We start from the raw sequence: 18,885 nt of genomic DNA on the forward strand, positions 1-18,885 counted from the left end.
AGTTTATGAAATCAGCAAAACTCAATTGTGTTGAAACTGTATAAGCGCATCGACCATGAATTCTTTTAAACTACCAATGAAAACCATGAATTCTGCATGAATTTTATCATCCTACTATGGTGGCAACCCTGAATCAGCCGATGATTAGGACTATTTTGATAGCATATCTAAAGTCAATCACACCTTTAGGAGGAATACCACCACGTAAACTTACAGTAGTATTTTTATGTTGATCAAAACAAATCTAGGGTTAAGTTTGGTCAATGGGATGCCTTTACTTTACACTAATTTTTTTAAACCTTAACCTTAACAAAAGGAGTATAAACTTAGAACTTAGAACTAATAACTGGGATAGTTTGGAGGTTTTGGCCAAGAAATGAGCTTATCTCAAAACACCCATATTTGCCTTTTCATATATATTTGACGAAGACAATTTCTAAAATTCCAATCAGGGAAGCTTTTATTTATCCGCATTAACCACAAGACCAAAGCTACCTTGGTAAACCAGTATTTATTCACAAAAAATTATATGTTTGCTGCCTTTTCATGTTGAACCTCTGGAGGGATTCAAATTATTTATTAATAATAACATTAACAAATAAAGCAAACAATTACGGACAACAAACTGTAAAAACAACAAAAGACAAAATATATGGTGTAGGGATACCTATCCTGACTCATAGATAATGTTATTCTGAGTTTGTTTAAATACCTGAATTGTAATAAGTTGTTTTGTCACTATAAGCCACTAGTATGCTTATAATTTTATTTGATTAATGACCTTAACCATTTACATAAAATTGTATTGTATCACTTTAATAATATAATAGATGTACCTTATGGCCTCTGAAACCGCTCGACAGATTGTAATGAAACTTCAGGCATTATTAATCATTATTCATGGATGGTTTGTTTGAAGTTTGGTGTAGATCCGTCAAAGGGGCTTCGCCCCAGAGGGTTTTAAGTGGGCCAATGTCAGACTTTTTGAACTACAATGTTTACAAATAAATATAACAATGATAGTCGTTTAAATACCTTATTCATGCAATCCAATTGTTGTCTTCACAACTAGTTTCAACCTGCTAGGAGGTCATCATCAGGTGTGTACAAGGATGATATTACTTCATATATTCATACTTCATATACTTCATATGAAGTAATATCATCCTTGTACACACCTGATGATGACCTCCTAGCAGGTTGAAACTAGTTGTGAAGACAACAATTGGATTGCATGAATAAGGTATTTAAACCACTATCATAGTTATTATTCGTAATCCGGAGGCTACCCACACCATAATGAAATAAATATAATTTAAACGCAGATGTTTACTTTCACCAACTGTTTTGTAGGTTTGAATAATCACAACATTCTGTATTAGTTATGATTTGAAATAGTGCCACAATGTTTTCACAGAGTGCAACACAGAAAACTATTTTACTTTTGAATAAGTCCAAATATATTAAACCCCAATCGCAGCTCACTTGTCCACCCAACAACGTTTAAATTCTCCAATGTTTGATATGTAAACATAAAAACCTTTATCAAAGTATTACCAAACAATAAAAAGGATGGCAATGCCTTAATATTTTTATCTTTTGTTCTATACCCACACAATCTAACATAAATTATGAAGTTAATAATAATTGTACATGCATTCTCAGGTATTGAAATGTCTCCCAATTTGTAATTAACCCACCACATTACTGTTATTAAAAGAAGGAACTCCGATAATACGAATGCGAAACTTAAATCCGACGAAGCTGTGCAACGTTACCAGACTGATGATTAAAAAATTACACCAAAATTGATTGAAGCAAAAATTATCATAGGTAAGTTTAAAGGAGAAATAGTCTTAATCCCAAGAATACTGATGATTTCATCTGAATTACCATCTGAATTTAAGCAACTACAATTTTCTTTGTGTCTTGCTTTTGCAATCACCATTATAAGGCACCAGGGGGTCGGTTTAAATTTAGAAAATGCATGTTTTTAACACGGACAGCTGTATGTTGTGTGCTCACGTGGTGGTAGGTACGCCTAAAAACTTATATATTTATACACCTAATGAAAAACAAAAAACATGAACTTGAAGTGCCCTACTTCAAGTAGGGGACGCCATTCAAGATTCTTGTCATTCGCCTATTGGGTCTGAGGATGATTGGAGTGTCCAATCGAAATCGATCACCACTTACCATCTTTTTTGTATATTTACCGTCTTGTGAGTAACAGTATAAGCTTAAATATATATTTTAAGTGTTATAAGAAGTATCTTTTATTTACTTTACGTAAATTTAATAACACGTACAATGCTGATCAAGAAGTTCTTATTTTGACTTTAAATGTCTGGATTGTGTTGGTGAATTCAGTCAAAAGACTTTGTATAAATTTGTCCGAGAAACTGGCAATATAACCTAGATGTAAACAATCCATTTGCGTTTTTTTCTCAACTGAAGTAGAGCGAGTTATACAAAAGTTTACAATTAAAACATAAGGTCCACCAAGACTTGGTATACTCTTACTACTTGAACTTATCATAGCCAAGGCATTATTATAGTTTATACTAAATGTTTTCAAATATCTCGATCTGTCAGTGTCAGAAGTAAACATTTCTTGCATGCATTCATTTTATCTGACACTAGGCAAGTTTACTTTACTACCGTTACAACACAATGTGCTTCGTATATTATTTCACTTCCAAAGTAAGTTGCATAGCAGAAATGGCAAATATTATTCATCTCACCACGTGAATGTGTATCTGGATGGGGTTAGACCAGGCCTCTCTTATTCTACTCTCCTCATACGCAAGATATCTTATTATTTATTTTTTTTTATTTATTTATTTACTACATGTCATTACATCATTTTTTGACAGGACATAAAGTCATATACAGGATATACTAAAACTAAGAAATAACAAAAATGTCTTACTAAATTATTAATGTAACTTAACGTCCCTATTTAAATAACATTCTATAGAAAAAAAATTTTTGGTTTTTAACCAGGTCTTCAGGGTGGATCTGAACTGTGTTTTACTATCAATATTTTTTATGCGGAGTGGTAACTTATTGTAAACTTGTGGGCCTATATATTGGGGAGATAAATGAAATTTCTCTAATCTATGGGCATAGATAAAACATACTCCCTTAGTAGATTTCTCATCCTTATGGAACAGCTGAAGACAATTTTATTGTTAGTTCATGTACGGTTTATGTAGAGGTCGCGTTTTGTTTACAATTTGTTTCCCGTTATTACAGCCATTTAAAACCTCGTTTAACCAAATAATACGATATAATCATAAACAATAACTTGTCCCCTAGTTATATAACCAAACAGTAAAGCACAAATCAAGAAATTAACCCTAAAATAATGGAAACAAAGTTTCATCGACACTAGCGCCTTTGTGTCACGTACATGAACTAGACACGAAAAACGTGCTTCAAAATTTACAATGGGATGAGAAGTCTACTTGTGTTGGTTAGTCTATGCTATGGGTTACAGGCTTAATATAACTCTTAAATCTAGTGTGGTGGGAATGAATGGGTTGGTTCATGAATGAGGAGAGATTGTCTTTAACCCAATTTGAAATTTCTAAAATATAGTGATCATAAAATGTTAAAACCGAAAATGTTTGAAAAAGACTTTTACAAGGAGTTCTACGAGGAACTCGCCCAATAATTCTAATTGCTTTTTGTTGAAGTTTGAATATTTTGTTGGAGTGGCATGAGTTTCCCCAAACCAGAATACCATATGTCATTATTGAAGAAAAATAAGCATGATAAACTATAAGTTTAGTCTTCAAGTCAACAGCTTGTCTGATTGCACGAAGAGAGAAAATACAGTGGTTTAATCGTTTAATCAAATTAACAACTTGTGATTTCCAGTTAAGATTTTCATTGACAGTTATACCTAAAAAATTCACATTTTGCTGCAGTGGCATTTTAGATTTTGATGTTGTAATTTTACCTGTTTTATATTGATTATTATTAGAACTAAACTCTATAAGCTGAGTTTTATCATCATTCATAACCAACCCATTCACCTGGAACCAGTCTCTGAGCGCTTGCACCTCCCTGTCGAGTGTGTGTCGCAGGGAGTCGATACTGGGTGCCGTACATAGCACCATAGTATCGTCTGCATACTGAAAGAGTTCCATATTGGAGACTTTATGTAGGTCATTTACATAGATTATGAACATACTAGGGCCCAGTATCGACCCCTGAGGCACACCACATGGTACTTTCCCCCAAGTTGAATAAACAGTTTCATTATTTTTGGTTAATTTAGTTCTCTGAAACCGATTAGAAAGATAAGAAGAAAATAAATTAATTTCTTTGCCTTTAATACCAATTTTTTTTAAATTTACCAATGAGGATGTCGTGATCAACGCAATCAAACGCCCTGGACAGGTCACAGAGAACACCAGCTGCTCTCTGAGATCCATCCAGAGCCCGTGTGATGCAGTTAACCATTCTTGCCATTGATGTTTGACAACTGTGCCCTTTTCGGAAACCAAATTGAGTATTGTTTAAGATGTTGTTACTTTCTAAAAAAGATCTTAATTGAATATCAATAGCTTTTTCAAATATTTTGGAAAAACATGGAAGTAATGAGATAGGACGATAATTGTCTAGGTTGTTTTTGTCGTTTTTCTTAAATAATGGTCTAATTTCAGAATATTTTAATTTATCAGGAAAAATTCCCTGCTCCAGAGACTGGTTTATGAGCTTGCACAAAGGTTCTTGGATAAAGTCTATTACATGTTTAACAACAAATAACGGAATTTCATCCCACCCTGAAGCCTTGGATGGTTTCAAAGAAAACACTATCTTTCTTATATCAGATATGCTTAATTTATTAAATGTAAACATATTCTTTTGCTCACTGACCATGAAACTCATTGCTTTTTTCCATCTGTGGATTAGATTGAACCTTATTTTTTACATTCAGAAAATTCTCATTAAAACTATTAGCCAATTCTTTTTTTATTTTGTAACTATTCTGTTGGGATGTATTCTCAATTTGATATGGAATTTCATTGTCCTTTTTATTTACGCCCATCTCCTTGTTTAGTACAGCCCAAGTGGCTTTAGTTATATTCGATGATTTTTTAATATAATTTTCATTTGACAGTTTTTTAGAAAGGGTAGTGACTTTTTTGAAAATTTTTTATATGTCTTAAAATAGTTGATAAAGTCTTGGTTTTTGTTCCACTTTGATTCTTCGTGCAACAAACGTTTATTCCCTGCCGAAATTTTTATTCCATTTGTAACCCAATTTTTGTGTTCACTTTTTTTATTTGTGGATTTAAATAGTTTTAAAGGGAATGCATTATTGAAATTCAACAAAACATTTGAAAGAAAACTATTGTAGTTAATGTTAACGTCAAGAGAGGGGTCAAATTGCCATAATGATGATTGTAGATTGTTCCTGAAATTTTCCATGTTATCACATGAAAAAAATCTTCTGAAAATGGATTTAGACTTAGTTAAATATTTTGTGTTGATTTCACCCAGGCATAATAATAGAGCTTCATGGTCCGAGTCACCTGCATTTATTACAATTTTATGAGCCTGGCTGGTTAAAGATCTATTATTTGAGAAAACATTGTCAATACATGATTTAGACAATGGAGTTTTGTGGGATCCACAAAATGATGTTTTAAACCATGCTGTTCACAAATGTACTGTAATTGTTTTCCTCTGTTACCGCCGTTCAAAAAGTCCATATTATGATCCATACAGATAACAATATTTTTTAACTGTAATTCGTGTGAAATCTTATCTAACAAAGAGTCAAATTTGCTCAAAAGACATTTATCAATATCATGATTTGGAATCCTGTATATTGAAATAAAAAGGATTTTCCACTGAGTTATCTCAATAAAACTAGCTTCAAAAGAATTTTCCTCATTTTCAAACTTTAGATCATCTCTTAGTTTAAAATCAAGTTCATTAGATACTAAAATAGCAGATCCTCCTCTTTTTTTAATTTTCCTACAAAAATAGTCCCCAACCTTGAATTTTCCTAATCTTTTGACAGAAGAGAGTATATTGTTATCAGACAGCCAATGCTCATTTAGAGATATTATTTTGACATTTTTTTCTAAGTTTTCAAGAAATAAATTTAAATCATTATAGTTATTCATGAAGCCTTGAATATTCCAATGCAAAATCCAAGGTTGTTTATTAATATTATTTGAACTAGGTACTGATTTGTAAAACATATTTTTGTTGCAAGACTTTCATTGGTACAGAGGAATTTATATTAGAACATTTTATGGAATTATTAAAACAATTATCTTTTCTTAGATCCCTATATGTACATGCAGAAATATTTTCTTTGTCATAAAGATCTAGTTTAAAGCTGGAACTTTGGAGCACAGGTCACTGACACTATATTGCCCATATTTTCCACTTTCACTGGACACTTGGTTCGCTGGCTCCTTGAGGTCATCATTGGTGTTGCCTCCATGTGTTAAAGGTGGGCAGGTCCGAGGTTAATAATTCTATAATAATTCCATAATTCTATTAATCGTCTCCTTCTCCCGTTTTCAATAATTTCTTCTTTAAACTCGAGGCATTTTCTGTTTTTCCAACAAAACTGATTAATTGTTTAACTTGGTCTTAACCTACTGAAAATTACAAACATTAATATTTACCCCCCAAAAGCTAATGAGTTTCTTTTTATAAACAGCTGTTTTTTGTTTTTAAATTTGTTCTATGCATTTCTTATGGGGAAAATCCGAACTTTGAGAGGGGTAGGAATTTTTAAATTCTAAAACCTTATTGCAAAACTTCATATTGAGACGAATATTTTGACACCTTAAACATTGAAATTGGTCCACAAATAAGGGAGGAGTTGTGTTAACAAAAATCGGCTTCACGTGTCAAATTCAAATTACCGAGGGGTGAAAGAATACTTTTAGCCCTTATGACGAACTATAACATTTTGTGATACTATACCAATAAGTGAATACAACCAAGAAAACACAATTTTTCTTGTACAAGTTACCCCTTGACTTAACGTCCATCTTGTTTTTAAATTTTACTAAATATAAATCTGTTAACTGACTTAGTCAATCATTTGGTTTGTTTCGATTGTGTTACCACCATTAGTGTAAGCGAGGGGAGCGAACTGGTCTAGTGGTAGAGGGCGGGACTTTGGTGCCTGAGGTCCCGGGTTCAAATCACGCTAATGGCCAATGGATTTTATCCATGTGATAATGCCGCAACCCACTAGGAATATCCTGACAGTTCCGGGCTAGAACTAGCTTCCTGGAAAAAAAAACTTTTGGTGAAGCGTAAGCGAACACTAACTATTCAAAGTAAACTCATTACAATAATTTAGTCATCCACTATGGAACAATTTAAACTGCATTTTACAAAATATAATTTTAATAAATATGTTTACATTAAAATTCTTCCATTTCCAGTCATGACAGTATTTGAAAACCAATTGGTAACAACTAGCTTATTATTATTGTTTTATCGTATCTTTAATTGAGCAGAGCGAAGCGAAGCTCTTATACTACACTCCTGCTTTTGTTTTACAAATACTCCTCCTGAACGGATGAAGAGATCTGCACGAAATTTAGCACAGTCGTAGTAACCAACCCTGGGAAGGTATAAATCTGAAATGGTACAAATTGGTCGACAGGGATTTTTCCTATGTGAATTTAAACTTTTAAAAAATTTAACATGGGCCTTCCTGACATTATTTGCGTGATAACAATAAAAAGGTAAACAAGGGTCGCAACATATATTAGTCAATCATCTAAAATAGCACATCTTTATATATAATACGTGAAGGCGATTTCTACGAAACACTACTCCTCCGTTAATAATAGACGGATTTTTACAAACGACGTGTCAAAATAAAGTATTTTTTGTGTAGACGCCCCCTTTCACCAATTCCTGTAATAAAAATCCTTGGGCTTTGCCCCACAGGCCATCAAAGTTGAGGTTTCTTCCATAAGATTAACATGGGGGACCTAAATATTTAATTGGAAACTTTGTCCCCACTAAGAACGGCTGGGCGTAGAAACTTGATAGAGGTGTCCAAAGAAAGGTCTTGGTCTTTAAATGAGTTATCAAAAGAAAAACGAAGTAGATTCGCTTAGGGCTCTGCCCCAGAAGCCCTTAAAGATCCCTCCGCAGATTTGTTTAAATTTTGGCCATGTGAATAATATTTTTTAATGAAACAGCTGTTCATTTTCAAATTGTATTTCAAACAACACACATTACTGGGAGTTACTGAATTCTACCAAATAAGTATTTGCAATGTTATTTTCAGATTTAATAAACGGTATCAGCATTCTGACACATACTTTCTCCCATAAGTTTGTCAACAACCTTTATCATATTGTGTAAGCGGTGAGAGTAAATATACGGCATTGGGATTAGTATAATCTTGTTCAGAATTTAAAGGACTTCATAACATTTTTTTATCAAAATCGTTTGAGCCAGTTTTGTGAAAATCCGATTTTTCCGTTATTTTATAGGTTTTTTTATGGGAAAATAACATAATTTACAATAACTTTTAAACCGTAATTTTTACAGAAATTGGATTTGTACCATTTTGTTTAGAATATAAAGGACTATATCATACCAAATTTTTATCAAAATCGTTCGGGCCGTTTTTGGGAAAATCCTATTTTCCCGGTATTTTATGGGGTTTTATGGAAAAATTCCCATAAAAAATAAATTTTTTTTAATGAAAAAACCATTAAAACTTTAAGGACCATAACATACTATGTTAAATTAAAACACCCACTGTTTCCCCACTGTGTTTTTGTGAATTTTTTTTCTCAAATCCTATTTTTTGTTATTTTACGGGGTTTTATGGGAAAATAACATAATTTACCATAACTTTTGAATCGTAATTTTTAGAGAAATGGAATTTGTACCATTTTGTTCAGAATTTAAAGGGCTACAACATACTAACTTTTTATCAAAATCGTTCGGGCCATTTTTTAGAAATTTCAATTTTTCTGGTTTTTTATGGGTTTTTATGGGAAAATCCCCATTAAAAATCAAAATTTCAAAAAAATGAAAAAGACGCCTGGAGATACCATGGATTAGAACCTACATACCAAATTTCATCGAAATCGGACCACAGGTGTAGTCCCTAGCTCTGTACACATCCAGACACACAGACACACACACACACACACACACACACACACACACAGGCATCACTTCGAAAACCACTTTTTTGGGTCCAGGGGGACCCAAAACGAATATATCCACTTTAAAACTCAAACTCGAAAATTTTGACGAAAACAATACTTTCTCCATATACTATGGTATAGGGGGAGAAAGTAAAAAATTGATTTTCTTCTTTATGATGTCATGTTTTGCAATGTAACATTCCATTACAAGTCCGGTGACGTCACCAATATCTCAAATTTTAGGCCAATTTCTTTGCTAAGTGTGTTCACTAAGATTTTGGAAAAAATTATCAAAGATCAAGTTTTTCATTACCTTAACCAGCACGATATTTTAACTCACCACCAGTTTGGTTTTAGAAAATCAAAAAACATCACAGATGCATTGTTCGAAGTTAATAAAGATATAAATTTGGCCATCAGTAAAGGTAGGCGTGTTGTTCTGGTATTTTTCGACTTGGCCAAGGCTTTCGACTCAGTTGATAGATCGCTCCTTTTAAAAAAATTAGAACTGATAGGTGTTCAAGGTGTAGCTCTGCAATGGTTCCGATCTTATTTTGATAATAGAAAGCAGTTTGTAAATATTAATGGAATCAATGGAAATCTTGGTAATGTAGACTTTGGGGTGGTCCAAGGTAGCACGTTAGGGCCTTTACAATTCTTAATTTACATTAACAATCTTGTGAAATTAAATATTGAAGGTGATTTTTACCTTTTTGCTGACGACACCTTAGTTTTATTCCAAGGCGAAACTTGGGACTCAGCTTTTGCCAATGCCGAAAGAGGCGTGTCAAAAATTAAAAAATGGTTTGATCAGAATGTGTTAACGCTCAATGTCATTAAAACAAAATTTATTCCAATCTCCTTAAGAGCTCGAGGGGACACACTTCGCAACGAAATCAAAATTCATTCATGTGGTCTTGAAATCGGAAACAATTGTGCCTGCCCGGTAATAAATCGAGTTCAAAATTATAAATATCTTGGAGTTGTGTTTGATTCAAAATTGTCATGGGCAGATCACGTGTCATACTTAAACAAAAAGCTAAGAAAACTAATTTTTGCTTTTCGCCAACTTCACCATTTTCTTGAAATAGATGAAATTAAAAATGCATATTTTGCTTATGTACAGTCACTGCTTGAGGGGGGGATAATTGCCTGGGGCTGTGCTTACAGCAATGTTCTACAACCTCTTGTTGTAACACAAAAGGCAATCATAAAAGCGGCACTGGGCAAGGGTAGGCAATACTCGTCGGATGCTCTGTTCACCGAAATGAATGTACTTGATTTAACGCAAATATACATCAGAACAGTTTCGATGTTTATTTACAAACACCACGAGTCACTCTTTGATCGTCCACAACATGACCATAATACTCGACATGCACTAGGCCAAGGCATACGCTTACCCAGACTTACAAAGACATTTTCTACAACAAATTGCTATTACGTTGCACACATCATTTACTCTAACCTTCCACTAGACTTACGAGACTATGACAGACACTCAATTACAACGTACAAAAAACACATTGTTCACTGGCTAAAACTCATTGGGAGGGATGGAGCTAATAGATTATTAGTTTCCATATACAGACAATAGGTGATACAGCTGATACAGCGTGTGTTTGTGTTTGCACGCGTGTCTGTGTGAGTGTGTGTGTGTGTGTGTGTGTGTGTGTTGAGGGGGGGGGAGGGGGGCGTTTTGGGGGGTTAATGGTAGGGGAAAGTCAACGAGTCAACCTGATATCATTTTATCTATGTTCCAATGTGATTTGCCAAAATTCCGCTAGCGCTTTGGAATCATGCCAGTGGATAGAAGTATTTTGTTTTGTTTCTTATTACGTATAAATTTTTTTTTTTCTCTTTCATATTAAAGTACAGAATGACTCACTCCCACGCACGGGTTCTCCCATGTGGGATTCATTTCGTTTAGTTCAAGTACTCAGTTATATTCTTATGGCAATCTGATACTGTATTTTGTAAAAACTGTCAAAATGATTACTTTTACGAAATAAAGACATTTTGATTTGATTTGATTTGATTTGATTTGATTACGAAATCAGTGGAAATTCCTTTTCGTCACAGCAATTCTTTACATTTTATCATATTATTCTACACATATAAAATATTTATGTGGAAATATCTGCTCTTATCATGTCTAATAAAATCCAAACATAGAACCTTGCCTAAAATGGTGCCCATCTTGACAAATTATTTGCACCTGCCTATATTACGGACTTTGGCGCACTGGTTTGGTAACATTATTGAAAATAACACAACATTTTGACTGTAAAAAATAGGACAATATGAGTAGGCTAATACTATTTAAGCAGATATTAACATTAAGCAGCTACTATCATGACAGAAAGGTCATGTTCCTTTTAAACTAGATCACATAATCCTTTATAAGATACGTTGATTAACAATATGTAAACGTCAATATACACGTGACAGCCAATTTACAGTATTTTTGCTTTTTGGAAATGTCCCATTGCTTTGTCATTTGCATTATTTGTTGCCAATGAAGCCACAAGACCATATGAACAAGGAGGCCCCTAACAGTTCAAGAATAAAAAGCAACTTCACTTCAAGTATTCCACTACACATAACATTCCGTAGAGAGATTATATTGACAACTTTATGTTATTGATGAGGCTGAGATAACTAACTGACATCCTCCATGTCAAGGAATTCCAGCTTTATCAGTAACCCCACAATCAATTTCTCAAAACTATGCTAGAGGGTTCACTCATTGGCACAGAAGTACGATATGAACTGACGTGACCTGACGAAGGAAAAATCAAACTTACACTGTAACGGATATACCTCCCTTTGAGGTTAGAATATGTCTTCCCGAAAAATATTTTCTTTTGAAATAAAATCGTATAACACTGATGAAATCACGGAAGTGTTTAACTACAAAAGATCCACCAATACGATTTTAATACTATTTAAACGTTCTTCCAAAGGAAGATATACCATAAAACATACTGACAGTTAGTTCTGCTTGTTTACATTTTTAAACTTTGTAGGTTTGTTCTTTGTTACCATGGATACCATCAATCAATATTTACTTTTAAATCTCTCACCTCAAATTTTTGAAAGCCCACGGGGCAGAGCCCTAGGACAATATCGAAGCGGGAATAGTTCTATATGTATCCTCGGAGCTGTAGCTTCATTTGTGTGCAATTTGAGCCCAGTCGGTTCAGTAGTTTTTGAGATTACCTCATACAAACACACATGCACACACACAGACACCACCTCTTCTTTATAATAGTATAGACTATATTATATAACACTTTTTAATAACTCCTATGACGTACGATATGGGGAATATTTTAATCATTGAATGATCAACCAAATTTGGCAACTAACGCAATTAATATAATTATTGTTTTTACACTTATTACTCTTTAAACAATGCTAAATGCTCAAAATATGTATATTTCACCCAATTTATCGCAGTTAGATGAATTAACGTAAGCCTTGAAAGTAACCGTCGATTTCGACGGGTTTCACCTAGTTAGAAATACCATACAAAGAAAAGGGAAGAACAAACAGTTTAATATCATTGATCATTATTTACTACATTAATAATTTGGGTCACCGGAATTAGGCTTATGGACCATTGACTTTAAATACTCCAAATAGCAATTCTATTTATGTGAACCAAAATGAGTGTACCAGCTACATTGGCTTTGGATACTGCAAATAGGCATTCTATTTAGGCGAACCAAATATATCATTGACATTGGATACTGCAAGTAAACATTTAATTTATGAGAACCAGATGAAACATAAACTTTGGTTCCTGCAAGTAGACATTTCATTTACTTGAACCAGACTTATAATTTACTTTAGATACTGCAAATATACATTCCATTTATGTGAACCAAATATACCATTGACATTGGATACTGCAAGTATATATCTCATTTACAAGAAACAGATGTAGCATTGACTTTGGAAAGGTATTAGATTGATATAGTAGCTCCGCTCGATATTGCAAGCAGAAAACTGCATTGTACACCTAGTGTTTTGTTTTTATTTTAAAATACAACTTAATTTAATAGTCATGTATTTTGTTCCTATTCAAGTTACAAGAACTTGAATAACCTTAGATAATCTTTGTTATTGTTGCCTGTGTTCTTGAGTAGGTATGATGTTTGTGTCACCCTATTCATTTCGGTCTTTTTTTACTAACATTAAAGTCTATATTTGGAAAAATAGTGTTAGTGATAAAAAGATAAGTTAAGAAGAATTGAATTGAATTGGACCCCTCAAGATGCCACATAAGCTGGTGAAAAGCACAGGGTGACACAAACATCTTACCCAATCAAGAACACAGGGAGCAACAGCCAAAGATAATGTAATACTAGGCTTGTAGGGACATAGGTCATATATATATATATTTTTTTTGTCCTAAGGACGCTAGGCACGAGCCTGGGATTGTTTTTCACATTACTTCAGGCTAAACCTAGGGGTTGCGGCATTATCACTTAGATAAAATCCATTGGTGACTTGGCGGGGATCGAACCCGGGACCTCAGGGACTGAAGTCCCGCGCTCTAACCACTACGCCAGCTCGCTCCCCATAGGTCATACAGGGTGGCTGAAAAGTAACTTGCACCCCCCTTAACTTTTCAACCATTTGAGATATTTGAAATCTGTTTGCGGCAACCTTCTTAGATATGAGGGGCTACAATAATTATGGTCAATTTTGAAAATGTTGCCCTTAGGTGTAGCTGGGGTAGGGGGTAGCTTGAATTTTTTCAAATAGTAAGTATAGTCGAGTTTGGTATCATTTTACAGGTCTTGACAAAACATAACAATTAACATAAAGAAAATAGAAATCAAACCATTAACAACAAAATGGCAACTAAAAATGGTTAAGACAAAGGTTATTAAAAGTAATTTTGAACTGCCATTTTGTTATTAATGGTCCGATTTATATTTTCTTTATGTTAATTGTTATGTTTCGTTAAGACCTGCAAAATGATACCAAACTCGACTATACTTACTATTTGAAAAATTCAAGCTACCCCCTACCCCAGCTACCCCTAAAGGCAAAATTTTCAAAACTGACGATATTTATTGTAGCCCTTTATATCCAAACAAGCTGCCGCAAACCGATTTCAAATATCTCAAATAGTTCAAAAGTTAAAGGGTGTGCAAGTTATTTTCAGCCACCCTCATGGTTATTTGGATTTGAAACGTTTTAGGAGGCCATTTTGTTATTAGTGGGCCGATTTTGGTTTTCTTTATGTCAATTTTTATGTTTCGTCAAGACCTGTAAAATGATACCAAACTCGACTATACTTGTCATTTGAAAATTTTGAGCTACCCCCTACCCCCACTACCCCTAAGGGCAACATTTTCAAAATTGACCATAATTATTGTAGCCCCTCATATCTAAGAAGGTTGCCGCAAACAGATTTCAAATATCTCAAATGGTTGAAAAGTTAAGAGGGGGTGCAAGTTACTTTTCAGCCACCCTGTATATTGAAGCGTTGTTGTATGTCTAACAATTATGGAGATAATTCAAAAAATTTTGTAAAATTTAAAATTCTCACATGTAATTTTTATGGAGATTAAATTAACTTGTAGTTTGCTTGTTTATGGATATATTTTAATAACATTTGTCAATTTTGTTTATTTCATACTAAGCTATCAACATTTCATAAAAAAAACACACCTCAATACCTTCCCTGTTGCAGCAAACTTAAGTACTCATTAAAATTAATTATATTTAAATAGGAAATAAATCTGACAATTTGTAATGTATGGAACGATTTGTAATGTATGGAAATTCTCTTAGTCTGCAGGTTTGCTGCGGCAGGTTTATTAAGTATATCTAATTGTCCAGGCTTTCTCGCTTTTTTTCCTTTGCTAACCCAAATTCAAATAGTAAATAATTCATTTTAACCAAGTCAGTAAATGTTTGTAGCACAGTTTCCTTAAATATAAATTGAAACTAAAATATTAACAGCAATTAAATTATCCAGCTGATCATAATGTAAACAAATATGTTCTTCATAAGGATAATATGGGAACTTTAAAAACCACTGGGGCAGAGCCCAAGGGACTTTTTCAGAAATAAAAGGTCAGTTTGCAAATCTACATGCGTAGACAAACATTTTGGTACGGTATATAATATGTAGGGTTAAATCGTAAAACAAAAAGCCTTTTTCTTTACAAAGTTTCATGTAGCGTGTAAATAATATAGATGCCATGTGTAAAACACACAAAAATTATACTGAATATTGGTTTGATTGGTGGATAGTTTTAATGTCTATAATATGATGATGCATGAGATGTAAAGTTTTTATAACTTTTACTTGCTAGAATATCATGATGTCTATTTGTTTTAACTAATCATTTTTTGTATTTGTTTTTTGCTCTAGGACAAACAAAAAATGAAGAACAAGAAATTAGACAAGTGGCAAAGTTTGAGATATCAGAGAAATCAAAAAAAGATGCTAATCAAGGTTTTGAAATAGTACGCGTTCAAGATCTAGAAAGAAAGAAAGGTATAGAAGATAGATATAGAATGAATGATATAGAAATCAATGTCAACATTAACGATTTGTTAACCAGTTCAGAAAAAGAGCCTTCAACATTGATCTCCACTTTGCTTGAAAAATTGCATAGCTGCTTCTATTGTAATGACCTAGTTGCTGATATGAAAACACATCTTGTTTTACAACACCCTAAAAAAAAAGAAGTGCTAAGTGCCCTTGCATTTGGAAAGCATAAAAAAGAAAAAATGTTGACTCTTTTAACAAGAGTTGGTGATTTTAAGCATAATTGTAGAGTCCTTGAGGCTAACACTGGTTTTTTAATATGTTTAGGGGGCTGGCATCACACTTTCTTTACTATTGACAAAAGCAAATTTTTGCCATGCCCACTATGTGCTGCTTTTATTCATATTGATTGTTTTACTCATCATAATGAATGCTGTATGTTTAAGGATGTCTCAGAGACAAAGGTACAAGAGCCGGAAAAGAATTTGTTAATGAAAAGTCAGGCAATGTTGAGCCATTTAAAGAAAAGTGAGGTCAAAAAGTTAAAAGATCATTATTTCTACAGATTGAAAGGAATATTTGGTTCCCTTGCAAAAAACGATGAGTTGATAATGTGGATTGTATCATATCTGTTTATCAATGAGAGGTGTAGAGAAGAAGGTTTGGTGTTGTTGACAAGACTGGGATTCATCGTTCACTTGTATAGTAGGGTGACTGGAAATTCAGAAGGGGTTAAGTTTGAAAATATTTTAAGACCTGACAGTGTCTATGCTCTTTTTGAAGCGTTGCGTTATTTTTTGAGAGAAGCCACAGGCACAGGAACTACTAACCTTTATAAACAATTATATTCACACATTTCAATAAGTGCATTTGTATGGAGAGGGGAATGTTTGTTCAGGGGTGATTTGGATGCTGCAAAAGATGCAATAAACTTTTTTGACGTTTTCAATAACATGTATGAAAAAGAACTTAAGTCTGACCCCACTCTACAACTCAAACTCTCTACTCAAAGAGAAGTAAGCTACAAACAATCAAAGAAAAAGAAACCTGTAGTTGACGTGAGTAACATAGAAAGATTAAAAAATCTATTAAATGAGAGCATAGTTAAACTGACAGATGCACTGTGTAGCAAAGCCATTTCAAATGAAGCCAAAGCTGTCTGGCACGAGCTTGCTGCTGACACATTGTGTTATTTGTGTTTGACCAATCCAGTGGATTTCACGACTATTGAACAAATATCAGTTATAGAATATGCGTTACGACCTGACAGCTCAATACAAAATCTAGTCAAGTGCAACAAGATGATGCCTCTCCTGTTTAAATTTTCAGAAAGGTGTACATTTGTCATTACTGTACACCATAACAGCGAAATTGTAATCATACTGTCATCTGCTGTGAAAAATGCTATAGACACACTGTTAAAGAAACGTCAAGAAGCTGGCGTTTCTTTGACACATCGTTACATTTTTTCTGGCTGCTCTGGATCTGATACTAGAACTCTGTCAGCTTTGAACTGTTTTTGCAATTTATGCCTGAATCAAAAAGAAGGTTTATCACCTGATGTTTTGGGAAATTGGAAGAAAAGACGACTAATTTCAAATATTATACACATATCTGAGATGCCTCCTAAAGAACTGGAATCTGTAAAGAAATATCTTGAGTCCTCCCGTGATAATCAGTCGACATTACAAATTGACAATGAAGAAAATCAGGAATTTGAAATGAGAGAAGAGTTAGAAGAAGCCTTGAAAATTTATGAATTCAGCCAGAGTAATCAAGAGATTGTATTTTCTGATGAGACCAGTTGTTCCAGTGAAAGCAGTGTTAAGGGAGAGAGTAGTCCAACTCAATAAATATGAGAAGAGAAGAGACCAAATTGACTGGTCAACATGTCTCAATGTTCCTGTAACCAATTACAAAGTATATATTATTCTAGTTCTAAGGTGACATTTTTATAAGACACTCAAGATAATTTGTGCAACTGATTCAAAAGCTCCTGATTTCGTTTCTCCTTGCATGTAATGATTGTCTTGAGAGTCTTCACCACCCCTCTAAAAAAGGGCAAAATATATCTTTTGATTTAGCTGTTTCCGATACTATTTGTCGAGACTGAATTTGGAAAAAAAACCTTTTATTTCTTGTATAGTCGGAAGTATGTATCAGAGAAACTCAAATATAAATATATTTTTAGTATTGTAAAAACTGTTTTTAGGGCCAAAAATGTAACAAAAATTGAAATTTTTACAAAGCTTTAAATAGATTGGTGCAGTAACTCTTTTAGTAAATGATAATAAAATAAATTAAAAGGATTCGGCCAATAACGTCGGCTGAATCAGCTAAATAATAATAGACAATTTTTCTCCTTAAAAGCTCGTGGCTATTGTGTAGTAATAGCTGTTTGCAAAATGTCCGGCCATTAACGTCTTGTCATTGACCTTGACACACCCCAGCCCCACATCCCGCACCTCAGCAGCTTCATTCTATTGATTTCAGGCTAATAAAACATATTTTTGATCTCAAAGTTACTATGTATTCCCGTCAAAACATTAGTTGTATTATTAACTAAACCCCCTCGCCTAGGAGTGAGTGAGATTTTGTAAGCATTTGAAATGCTCTGTACCTGTTCTCCATCAGCACTCTGTGAATGCTAGGAACAGTATACTGTTCTGTAAGTAAAACTCTTGTAGTGTGTACAAATATGTTTTATACATTTTTAATAAATAATATGTATCAAATAACTATGAACATATTATTATCCTATTACGCCATTTTAACCCTCGAGGGGGCGCTTGCGGAGTTTTTCTCCGCACTTGTAGTTTTTGTTAATATAAATATGCATAATGGGTGTCTGCAGTCGGGCCCGGCTCTACACTTCACGCACTTCATCCTGGGAATGCCCCTAAGCTATTTTTACCCCCGAATTCCTCCTCATTTTGTTGTCAGTTGCAATTCAGTGACGTGGTGTTGCGGAGGTTTACTCCGCGTGCGCCCTATCATGCGCCCTATCCTTAGAGCAGAGTTTATTTCCTCATGCGCTATTGTCAAACTATATTTTATACATACAAAATTATAAACATGTTTAAATGAATTATTTCATTTATAATTATTATCAAATATATTTTGTTTGCATGTATTTGTATAATTGCATTATTGCGGAACAAAACTCCGTACGCGCCCTCTCTCGTACCTCGA

General features: G+C 33.7%; 1 protein-coding gene across 1 annotated transcript in view; it reads left to right on the top strand.

Moving 5' to 3' along the window:
- LOC129005078 (uncharacterized) overlaps positions 1–18,431 on the top strand; it is a 60,513-nt gene extending 42,082 nt beyond the window's left edge. Inside the window, exon 4 of the mRNA XM_054433873.1 lies at positions 15,574–18,431. Coding sequence (XP_054289848.1) covers positions 15,574–17,546 — 1,973 coding nt within the window. The 3' untranslated portion in view covers positions 17,547–18,431. The remainder of the gene's footprint in view (positions 1–15,573) is intronic.
- Positions 18,432–18,885: the final 454 nt, after the last annotated feature.

This window comes from Macrosteles quadrilineatus, unplaced genomic scaffold (genome assembly GCF_028750875.1).
Source record: "Macrosteles quadrilineatus isolate MER2022 unplaced genomic scaffold, UCM_ALF_1.0 Scaffold_1__1_contigs__length_201487025, whole genome shotgun sequence".
Classification (NCBI taxonomy): domain Eukaryota; kingdom Metazoa; phylum Arthropoda; class Insecta; order Hemiptera; family Cicadellidae; genus Macrosteles; species Macrosteles quadrilineatus.